Source organism: Denticeps clupeoides, chromosome 8 (genome assembly GCF_900700375.1).
Source record: "Denticeps clupeoides chromosome 8, fDenClu1.1, whole genome shotgun sequence".
In the NCBI taxonomy this organism is placed as follows: domain Eukaryota; kingdom Metazoa; phylum Chordata; class Actinopteri; order Clupeiformes; family Denticipitidae; genus Denticeps; species Denticeps clupeoides.
The window spans coordinates 20,237,514-20,250,040 of NC_041714.1; the positions used below are offsets into that span (position 1 = coordinate 20,237,514).

Below are 12,527 nucleotides of genomic sequence, written 5' to 3' on the forward strand. Positions count from 1 at the left end.
CAATGGATCCTGGTGCCATTCACGTCTCGTATTAAATACAATTTGGCTGGTTTGCTTCACTGGGGTTTCAGGGGTTTCATGAGGAGCAGAATAAGAAAGTCTGTTCTGTGAATGGATAAATTGGGATTTGGTTATCAAAGAATCTGAGCCATTTGGGTGACATGATATGGTGAATTCTGTAACTGTCCGTAGAGTAAAGTGTCTTTTAAGGTTAAGGTTAACTGGTTATCATACTGGCATATGTCATATTACCAACACCAACATTTAGTTCTTATATAGCCTAAAATCACATACAGTATGTCTCAGCAGGCCCTACAGTTGACACCCCCCACACTTGACCCATTACTACTATTGTTAATGCCATATAATATACTATATTTACTAAATATACCCGTACACAGATATATTTTCATATTGCTGCTACTTGTCCGTCTGGTCTGTCACTGTGAGTCCCCAAATCTGTACATGGTACCTGTATATGGTGAGATGACAGTAAAGTTCACGTCGACTTTGAACCGTTTCCGCAAAACAAGCGTAAAGACTGCTGCATGATGCCCATCATCATCGTCACAATTTATTCTCTCAGCTGTTCCATGGACAGACTTTGACTACATTTACATTTACATTTACGGCATTTGGCAGACGCCCTTATCCAGAGCGACTTACAACGTGCTTTCAAGTTAACTACGTACAATGTCAAGAAGGTGTCAGTACCTTCAGTGCTGACTCATAAACAGAGATATCCCATAGCCACAGCACGATAAGCTGAGAGAGGCTGGCCGATCTTGATGCAGCCCAATGGCACTTTCATGGAAAATATTCAATTAAAGACGCATCAATTATTCAACAGACGCCCGTCAGTTTGCGAGTCCTTGCAAATCACGCACTCTCACGTCATGTCCTCTGTGTGTCCTCTATCCAACAAGTTATACACACTTACCCCGAAGCTCGGTTTTATACTCCCACCCCACGCAAACAGTTCCCTCCTTCCGCTTTCTGACAGTAAAATATTCGGCTCGTGTGCTTCAAAAAAGGCTCAATGCTGAAACAGGCACTCGCACAATTTATATGTTAATGGAAATGTCAGGATTCTGTTTGTCTCGGGCCTTCTTTATGGCTTCTTTACCGCTTCTCGCTGCGGGGCATTTATTAAAGCTCACATGGGCACAGGATGTGCTGAACTGTCACATTCGGAGGCTGTGACAACGGGGTAATGTGACATAATGCAGAATGTTACGTAACAACATGAATAGCGTTTTTACAACTACACAGAGGTGTCTCATTATGTCCAGAAAAGAAAGTTTCAAAAAGTGGTGGCCATGCGGCTAAGGTTCGAATCCACCGTCCAGGTGCCACTGAGGTCCCCTTGAGGTCCCCTTTCATGGCTGCCCCTCGTGATGGGTTAAAAGCAGAGGACGCATAACAAATAATCGCTTTCGCACACGCACAAAACAGCCCTTTCCGCTAATGGGAGGTTTCAGGCGGGCCCTCGCCATTCAGTGGTGGCTTTCATTCTTGGTGTCGCATGGTGCTTTCTGCTCCGTTCATTATCTCATAAAGCCCACTTTTCATGCTTATCGGCCTTGAGGGAACCTCAGTGGAGAACCGGTTTTAATCAGGCAAAGATAACCTTTCCTTGCTGTCGGTGTGACTCATTATCTGAATCATGCACCTCTCACCTCGGAATCGCACCTCGTTTGACCTTCTCTCGAGGTTGGGACAATGCCGGCGTCAACCGTTCTGTCACGAGTCACTCTGATGCGTGCGCCACGGAGTTCATGTGAGTTTCGGCGAGTGCATCGGCGATTTAACGGCCCAGCTCAGGCCTTCTCTCAGAGCGGATAAACGTCAGCGCTGATCAAAACGCCCGGCTGTCACAGGAGGACTTGCCGCCTCTATGTTTGGAAGAGCTGAACATATGGCCGCCACCTCGCCTTATCACGGTTTACTCACATCTTTGCAGCACCTCCATTTTTTTTCTGTCAAATTATGGCGAGGCAGACCATGATTAATTATGCTGCGGCCTGATATAATTGGTTAGAAAGTTTTGGGTTATGTGCGCTACGCCATGAACCTGACAAACATAATTCCCCCTGATGTGCAAGCTGTTGTTTCAGTCAGACAGGAGCCATCCCCTGTAAGTGACATTAACTGAATAAACCCATGATTCAGTATACTTTTGGAACGTGCGATCATATTGCGCTTGAAAGGAGTACTATTGTACTATTATAGAAGGCAAAATGTATGAATTAATAAAGGACAATACGCTGTTTATTTTTCATATATTGCTAAGACTATACAAAATTAATTTTTAAATTAACAGACAGATCAAATAAATGTCCTGCACAAAATCTTCTTCACTGTTATTGAAGCTAATGTGTGTGTGTGTGTGTGTGTGTGTGTGTATATATATATATAAAGCCTTTAATTTTATATTGCACCCTAATGTAGTTGTTTTCGGCAGCCTTTAGTCTAGTTTTAGTCTAGTCTTTGTATCAAGCTGTCATTTTAGTTTTTTGTAGTTTAGTCACGTCCAGGACTCATTTTAGTCTAGTCAAGTTTTAGTCTAATAAAAGTCTGAGAATTTTAGTGAGAATTTTATGACTATTTTAAACAATGAAAGCTGATGACATTTTAGTCTAGTTATAGTCAATGATAATATTATTTTTAGTAATGCAATTCTATTTAACCCAGTCAATATAGTACAAGTACCTAGTACAATAGACAAAAGCAACATTTTCTTTTATTCAAACCCATTACACAATTAAAACAAGGTTATCTTATTGTTATATTATTATAGACTCAAGAATCTATATCTCTATATCCCTTCCAGTGGCCAATTTTCATTCTGTTTCTCCCAGACCATCTGGTAGCCCACCACAAGCATTGTGAAATATAAATAATGCGCAAATGCATGTCATCTGTGCGATCGAATGGGAGACACAGGAAACAGAAATACTGCATAATAATAACAAAACGCGATTAAACAAAAGCGAATAATGTCTCGTCTAGTTGTCATCAACAAAAAATTTTTATTCTGTTTTATCTTGGTTTATTTTGTCAACAATATTACATGATATATTTTGTCACCTGACCAGACTTTGTCATTTTGTTTCTGTCATGTCACAAAGGTTCGCTGATGTTTGTAATAATGTTAGCTAATTTTAGTACATCAATGCCTCAAAAATACAGGATTACTCGGCAGTCAACAATAGCTAAGCCGAGTTGTGTGACATCTGACATTATTGGTGGGTCTTATAAAGGAGTTTTATCAAGACACCTACTGTATCGCTTGCCATTTTTGTGTTTTGACTCAACGTTGCGATGTGGTGAGTTAACACTGACAGCTGAATGACGGAATAACAAGGCCATGTTTTTTTTGGTGAGTTGTTATCAGCATATGTATGTGTTGACACATAACTGTGTGGATTTGTGAATATGGCGGGGCCTGACGTTATCACTATGTACAGCCCTGTGCTGAATGTGGGCCCATGTGTCCACTGTGCATGGAGGGAGGTCCTATCTGTCTTGTGCAGAAAATCCTGTCACTCAAATGCATTCTGGGTAGCCCATAGCAGTCCTGGTCTGGGGAGAAGCTGGACATCAATGATTGGAGGGTAAAAATGAATGATTTGAACACAGAATTTGACACGGCTTGTGGAAGGCGCTCTCCATCATGCTCGGCAGGAATTTTTGATCAATTTTGCAATCCTTTGAATTAAGCATTGCCATCATTTCTTTTAGAATCTCATGTGACTCTTGTTGTACACAATGTGACCCATGTCTCCACTGTAGTTTTGCACAATGTACTTTTTATTCAAATTGCCCGAAATGCCATCTGATGTGAGTTTTTTTTCCCTAAACTGTCATGTTTCCATTATGCATCATTTTCTATCCCCAATTTCAATTTGTGTTAAATGAATGGTGAGCGGAAACGTGACATGACTGCCAGTGGCGGATAGGACAGAGAGCACAGATTTGCAGAGTATAATGACTTCATGTTTGCTTTGCCACCTGAGGTCGTGCCGGGGACATTCTCTCCTTCAAAAATGCTGCGTGCACGTCCACAAGCCTGGTCACATACGAACACACACGCTGTGCTGTTAGATCCCAGAGAGGCACGTGAGAGGCCATCATCAGAAGTAATGACGCCCGGGTCCTTCCTTGTGTCACTGGCCACTGCGCCTCTATCCAGTGGCTTCCATTCGGGTTTCGTTCACATCTGTTTGCACAATTTACTACCAACTGATGCTGCGCATGGACGGCACATTCAGGATCGATCTGCAGCGTTTTCTGTCCCACGCGCCAATTAAAACGCTAAAGGGTGTGAGCGCCGGCTGACCGACCGCTGTCCTCACCAGGTTTGCTGACCGGTTGCTGGCTGATATTGTATTCTCCCTGCTCATCATTAGCTCACGGAATCTGATCCCCAGTATTGACCTGGCCCTCCGCAAAAACACACAGCACTGATCCAGGCCTTTTCAGCACTCATGTATGCGCTGTGTGTCTTATGGCAAAAATCCTGTCTCTTAAAGGCATTCTGGGTAATCAATAGCAGCCCGGATCTGGCCATTCATTATCAGTTGATTTAGAGAAGTGGGGCATCAACAATTGACATAAACGTATTGGATAAAAAAGAATAGAAAAAGTGAGGTGACATGCTAGTTAATAAAAACAATGTATTATAACCCTTTTAAGACAATATACTCCATTTTATTCACTGTCTATAACATAAATGTATGTGTTTTGGGGGATTTAAGTTAATAGCATTCTGGCTTGTGGCTCTATTTTCATCAGAATGTCAGGGTTATTGCTCGTTTGAAATGAATTTATTCCTTTGGTTGTGCCTACAGCACTGAAGTGCTTGCAGTTTTGCTGCCAGTTTGCCTGTTTTTCAGCTGGGATTTGTGGGGCAAAACAAAACCAACTTGTATCCTGAAGAAACCTACAAATGAAACATCCCACCGGGGTACCAAAACACTGATGGAATGTACAAAACTGTTAGATTGTATGAAAGAGTAACAGAGACAGGACAAAGTAAAACAAAATTGCAAAAATTTATTTAGAAATGTTTTACTTTGTCCTCTCTTCAAATTCAAAATTGAAATAAAATTTGAATTTGAAGAGAGGGCAACGTAAAACAATATTAAAAAAAAGTATAATGTATAATGATGTTTAAATGTATAACAATAGATGAAAAGAAACAATATAATATATTGCATAATATAGTGCATTTGTCCCCTCATCTGCAGTGTAGAATGGAAGTTCTTCCACTGGGCCGTCCTCTGTAATGGTCAAACGGAGTCTGAGATGGGACGGATCCCCGACAAGACGCATGCTGAGTCAGGCGCAATCTGTTACTGATACACGGCAAACACTCGCGGGGGAGCTCCAACCAGCAAAAACACGCCGCCGCCGTGCTGCTGGTGTCTGACGCGGTAAAGATACTGAATGGTATCGGACCAGCACACACACACAAACACACGGAGCCATGCAAGAACAATTCAGATCCCACAATTGGCCGTTTGAGGATGTCGTGACCTTTGACCTCTTATTTGGAGAGGGGCGGAGAAGCCTCTCATCTGCTCCTTTTCACTCTCCACCACTCGCCGTCTTGACCGTGCTGCTGCCCTCTCGCTCTGACATCTTTCATCTCTCCATTTCGCCCTCTCCCTTCGCCTCTCTCCCTCCGTGCTCTGCTCATTCTTAGAGAGACTGGATCTGGGAAGCCTCAGGGACAGATCAGTGAGATTCATTTCATCCTGCACCTGCGGTCTCCTGCCCTCCCCCCCCACACACACACACACACACACACACTCTTCATCTTTATGAAGACCATAATAAATATGTAACATTAAAAATGTGTAACTATTTATACGTAACAACTTTGGTTTGGTTTTGGTTACACACTTTTAGTCCTTCCTTGGACAGAAACCCACCAGAGGACATGCTCTGACCCTTGTCATAGTCTCTTAGACACTAAAACTAGTCCATTTCCCCTTCGTTTCCAGCATATTAGCAGCAGGGAGTTAACCCGACTCCTTAAATATAATAAAATGAGAAAATAGTAACAAAAAAAAAATCCCTCCTTCAGATCTGGCACTAGAATATGAGTCATTTGCATGAAAATACATTGGCTATGGTGTGTGTGTGTGTGTGAGTGTATGTGTGTGGGGGGGTGTCATGCTGCTCCAGCCGATTTAAACACAAGCACAGAAGGTGTAATAAGTCAGAATCAGACGGCATGACCGAACTCATTTGCTGAAAATAGGCTTTAATGTGTTCGCTCGCACTCGAACACATTACACACATTTAACACACGTGACTTCCAGGGAAGGAATACGTAGCGGGATTATGCAACAAAGCAGTAAGATGATATGTGAAATAGACAAGTTAAACACAGAATTCAGGACACTCTGTTCCACACTTCAAAAAAAACTCGACCGTGATTTATGTGGAAAACTGAAGGTCCATCCGTCAGAGGTTTATTATTCCGTTAACGGTCCCTGGGAACCGATACAGATTGAGGGCACCCATCCGACTTCCTGCGGAGTTCGAGAGGTTAAATATAGGGGAGCAGAGGCAGCAGGAGCGCCGCTCCGCAGAAAGAGAGACCATTGAGAGACTTATCATGTTGGAAATAAGTGGTGTGTATTCTTGTATTAAATTGTACTCCTCAGTCCACAAGTTGGGCTCCTTTTCTATTAATACCCTGCAACACGCTCACTCCATTTCCGGCTTCGCTGCTTTTATACAGCAGCGGCTCCAAAATTAGACACAGTTGTGAATTTTTCTTTTTCTATCTGGGTCACAATCGAGCCATAAACATCATAATTAATTCAGAGTAGCCACCAGCTAATTAAAAACTGTGTGTTTGGCCTACAGAGCGGCGGCCTACATATTTAAGCACGGTTTACGTCGTGGCCGAAGAAATGAAACAGAAGCGAATCAGAGTCCGTTTCCATCAGATCATTACACTCCTGATGGCAGCTTGGTGAGAAGTCCGGAAGGACTCACTCACGCTGGCAGTAAGTGGCGACATAATGAGCGCTCTGCTCAGAGGCTGATGGGTAATTGAGGGAGTTTGGTTCGGGCCCTACTTTACAATGCTGAAAGGTGTTCATGAGTTTCTCGCCTTCCTTCTTTCTGTTCTTGACTGTAAAATAAAACACTTTTAATAGAGAAATTTATCTTGGGGTTTTAATGGAGTGTGGAAGTGCTTCAAGTGTCAAGCGTGTAAGGAGACGGACCCGTAATCGGAAGGTCGGCGGTTCGAACCACGATCCACCAAGGTGCCACTGAGCGAAGCACCGTCCCCACACACTGCTCCCCAGGCGCCTGTCATGGCTGCCCACTGCTCACCAAGGGTGATGGTTAAATGCAGAGGACACGTTTCTTTGTGTCACAGTGTGCTGTGCGGGAAAACAGTATTCCCACTCAAGGCATGAAAACAACCACACCAAGACCCACAAGAAGAGGAGATCTCGAACTATGGGCAAATTTCAAAGTATTTTGCTTCCAGTATTTACTTTTGTTGTTCCCACGTTGATGCATCGGACCAATCAGAAGAGAGAACGTTCTTGCATTTCGATTCCCTTTGATTTTTCCCTTTGTGACAGGAAACCGAACCAAGAAGACAATGATACGATGGTACAAACTCACCGACTGATTCAGACCAAAGCAAGTGAACTAAGGCGTGGCAGCCTTCCCTCCTGCATCCTCTCCCGTTCTGTCAGATTAAACGTCGTGGCACTAGAGGGGTGAAGAGTGAAGCACTGACCCGTTTGCGCAGGTTGTACGTGAGAACCAGGTTGCGTGAGAAGTGGTTGGAGAAGGCCGTGTAGAACTCCAGCACCTTCTGCAGGGCGTCGCGCTTGATCACGTGCAGGTCACAGTAGGTCAGCGCCCGGACGTTGGCACATGCCTGCGCCAGCGTCACCTCCTTCCAAAACACGTCGCCGAAGACGTCTCCTTTTCCTACGCAAACGCACAAGCACGCAAAAGGCGGGCGTTCAAAAAAAGAACGAGACAAATATACATACTCATAAAAATATAAAATATACATAAAATCACAATATGATTTTATTACACTTAACAGCAGACAGAAAAGTTATAAAATGTGTGTGAAAGTCCTTGTGGCCTTCTGAGAAACAACTGTGTTTATTTACTGACACACACACACACACACACACACACACACACACAATGGCTACCAAAATAGCACATTGTCTGATTAGAAGTGGAATGAAATATTGCGGATTCAGGATTGATAGGTAATGTAGTGGTGGAATAATGGAGCGGGTATAATTAAACGATTCAACAAAACACACACACACACACGCACACACACACACACATCCATTAATGAAGGCCTTATTGCTTCTATCCTGTTTTCGTAAGGGGCGCATTTCCCCCGTGATTCAAGCCCTCTGAATGTCTACCTCCCCGTGTCCACAACGGACACTGCTCGGCCCGAGCATTTCACCCACATCTCCACCTTTAAACGCCACACCCGCGCCGCCGGTGCCATTCTGCATCGTAACGTTAAACAAAGATGCCGCCCACAGATGCAGCGGCGTCCTCTGAGAATGGCCATTAAAATGCAATCGGAATCGGCGCTCTACATTGCGGCGGCTGATGAGGAATCTTTTTTTTTTTTTTTTTTTTTACCACAGCAAAAAAGCACTGAGGTCATTTACGGAAAGCTGCAATATTAGCTCTGAGTGAATTGTGCTCATTAAGTTCCAGTACGCCGACAGGCTAAATTTGCTCTGAGCATAGCTAATGTAACAGGGGTTACATTATTACATTATTAGTTATTTTAAGCAACTTTCTTTACTGTGGTAATGATGTAATGAATGTACAGCATGTCTAATGATTGTATATTATATGTCCAGTTGAATCCAGAATCCAGAATCCATATATACACAGGCACACAGTTATACATATTTATATAAATCACACACCACAACTGTATAACACACAATTAGTTTTAACATGAAATGAAGTTTTAATGAAACCGTAAGGCGTATTCCCTTTAGGAAGAGAGTTAAGGCTGTGGTGAGAGTTATTTTGAGTAAAGCAGAGATTGTCAGATTGAATCAGTCACACTAATGTTTCCCAGCTCCGCTGTCAACACAGACAGCTCTGTCCTGAAAACCCGTCAACATTCATCAAAGGGCAGAAAAACCTTACAGACATGCCTCACATGGTCTCACGTGTTGTGCATAAAGTGGCTGGGTCACATATTAATTACTTCATATTCTTAGGAAGAACACTAACCTTCAAGGATACATTTCTTTAGCGATAAGTATAGGCATGGATCTTTATAACGCATGTTACTTGTATGATATAGCAATTTTCTTTTTAAACAAAAGTTAGTGTGTGTTTGAGTGTAATCAAGCCACAACAAGCCACAACTAAGCCCCTGTGGATCCTCAGCCATTTGCAATTATTAATTGAAGAAGGGTTCTGCCACACACAACCAGAACCTCTGTTTCAGTCTGTAATAATTTGTTCTCCGATGACTAAAAAAATGGACCTTGAATTTCATTATTCTTCATTGGCAAACAACGATTTTGTAAAACAGAAGACATGCTGGTGGGAACAAGTCAGCGAAGGCCAGAAAAACAAAAAAAAAACAAAATACCTACACAGAAGTGTGACCCAGACCTGATCACAATCCCTTTAGAAACCTTGATAGTTTGTAAATTGCCTTCCCCAAGGTTCACCCTACCAATCTAAAGTAATCGTCCTTAAAGACCCCTCAAAGACCCCTTAAGCTCAGCGATTGTGGTTTGCAGCAAAATGTGAGTGCAAACCACTCACAAGTTGGATTTGGGCACCTGCAAACAGCAAACATACCTGCCATGACCTGGCATAAACACGATCCTGTTTGCAGGGAAATATGCATAAATCGATTTGATTGGCTAGATGATATGACGGTTTTGAATGGTGAGAACCATATTGACATTTTGGGTGAAATAGAGATGTACATATCAAATGATAAGGTGTTTCTACTGGCAAAAAGAGCTTAATAAAAAAAAATGAATGAAATAAAACTGATCAGAGTTAGTTTGAAATGACCTTTTTTTTTAAATAAATTAAATCAAAATGTGGTAATTAATATTATTTTTGGCAAGATGTTAATATTAAATTGGCAAAATGTCACTTAAGCCCATATGGTTTTTACTCATGAATATTGCAACATTAAATAACATTTTAAAGATATTTATTAGACATTAAAATCTATATCTTAGTATTTTTATTTCAAGCTGTTCCATTTTTTGCCATTTCATTTTTTAGATTTTTTTAAGATCACAATTTGCCTTCATATTTGGGTTCGTTTGGGCATTTTTATGATTTTGGTTGTTTATTGGCAAAATATTTGAACCATAATGGAGAAATTAACGCCTCACCCGTTTGTAGCACCATGGTTCTGGTACTTAAAAACACTGGATGCCTTCTGTTGATTTCAGATTGATATACAGGCACCGATTTCCAGTCTGTCTGTTCAATTTCATCAGCCCTTTCTCTGTAATTTGTAGAGAACGACTGGGTGCCTGTGAGCTAAATGACTGTTTACAGCACCATTGCTCGCGGCTGACTCCTCACTTTCAGCGTTATTGTCTGTGCTACTTCCACAACAATCTTCAAATACGGATCTCGGATAGGAATTTCATCAAAACGAGCCCAGTGTCTTCACTGTTATTCTAACATTCTTGGCATAAAAATGCCATCGATATACAAGTTTTGTTGAAAACACAAATTGACACCAGCTGCCAGTGATGTGATTTTTTTGTAAAAAATACCACTAATGCTCTCAGTAAAAGATCAAGAAACTTAGATGAGAACTTAGAACGTAAGACTTAGATGTCAGGCATATCAGGCCCGTTTCTAAGCATGTAGAGAAAAACTTTGGGTTAGAGAGTCTTAAGAATAAGCTTAAAATATTAATCCATCTCTCTCTCTCTCTGTCTCCTTCCCCCATTTGTCAGTCTGCCCACACAGATTATAAACCTCACACTTTTCTGACCCATGATGCATGGCCCTGCTCCTCTTCGGGGGAACAGATTGGACAAATTAACCTGTGCAGGTTACACGTCTCCTCAAGAGTTGACAAGATCCTCATTCGTTTTTTTATTCCCACACACCACTACTTACAAAACTGGACCTCGTACAATACACCACCAGCAACACCGTTGAAATGATGTTGTGTGTTGGGTTTGGACATCTACACCAAGAACACTCATCTAGCAGAGGACAGTCATTATTTATTTACTTTCCCCCAAAAACTGTGGGTTTCTGAGTTATTAGGCTGATGGTATTTACAGATCGAGTCCTGGTGAACCAAACGAGTGATTTCTATGATGGACATTTTAGCGCACTGTGGATAAGAGCGTCAGCCAAAATGCTGTAAATGTAAACCTTAACGTACATTTTCACATGCAACATGGCTCCCAATGCCACCCACTGACCTCTCCTCATCCTGCTGCTGTACGAGGGAGAGGCCGGGTGGCTTTTGGGTTTGCGTTAAGTATTCATGAGATTCGTTATTTAAAATGTATGAGCGCTTTGGATCGTCTGGGTCAAGGTTTGAGTTTCAGGCAAAGTGTGAGCCTGTTGCAGTAGGGACTCCTGGACTGAACCGTGACCACGGGCTTAGCCGAAGGCTTCTCTGGTGCCGCGGTGACGTTGATGGTGCATAAGTAAGCGTCATGCAGCTTCGCTGCTCGGCGCCAGCAGCCAGAGCATGAGGACACCAGGTCCAGATGGTAAAAAAAATCATGATCTGATTTTGCGTGATTCGAGGACAGCACTGATTCTGCAGCCTTCCCCCGACACACATCGACACCCCAGCGTGACAGGAAGGAAAAGCGTTCAACTCGCAAACGGGGCAGGATTTAATACATAATCACAGGCACGTCACTTAAACACACACGAAACGAGGTGAAAGGACAAATTATTACACTAATAATCACATATTAAAAATAGTCCGGGTAGTCAGGGAGTGCAAGACAAGGCAAACTTGGAACTTCAGTCAGGAGTGCCGGGGAGTCTCGGAAATCATGGCACAGCGTACATGGCAAAGTAAACTAAGAATAAGCCTTGAGTAAAGGTCAATATGAACCACTAATTTGAAAAGGGATATTTGCATAAATGTATTTGAATGGCCAGAGCTTGGTCAGCGATTGAAAAGCAATGCAGGACGAGTGGATCAGCACCATGGACAGTAGCTCTTTCTGACGTAGCACCTGTACTTTATTAACGCAGTGATGCTAACAGCCCGAACACTTACAGATCCTTCTGCTTAAACACAATTGGAAGAGGACAGAATGGCTCCGATCGCGCTGTTCTCTGCGCCTCGGTATGTCTCACCTCTCGGTTATAACAGGCCTCAAGCACCACTTTGGCGTTTCATTGACACAAGTCAATTGAAGGACTGATTCAGTTGTAATGAGCCTCCCCGGCTCCAGCACTCTCTTTTCATCTACCATGTACTGGTTTCCGTCTCAAGGTTACAGAAC

General features: G+C 42.5%; 1 protein-coding gene across 5 annotated transcripts in view; it reads right to left on the reverse strand.

Annotated features, from left to right (window-relative positions):
- The window catches only part of kcnh1a (potassium voltage-gated channel, subfamily H (eag-related), member 1a), a 56,765-nt gene that overhangs the window by 14,058 nt on the left and 30,180 nt on the right, over positions 1-12,527 (reverse strand). For all 5 annotated transcript variants that reach the window (XM_028988462.1, XM_028988463.1, XM_028988461.1 and 2 more), the window contains one exon: positions 7,781-7,977. In XM_028988462.1, the coding sequence (XP_028844295.1) occupies positions 7,781-7,977 (197 nt within the window). The remainder of the gene's footprint in view (positions 1-7,780; positions 7,978-12,527) is intronic.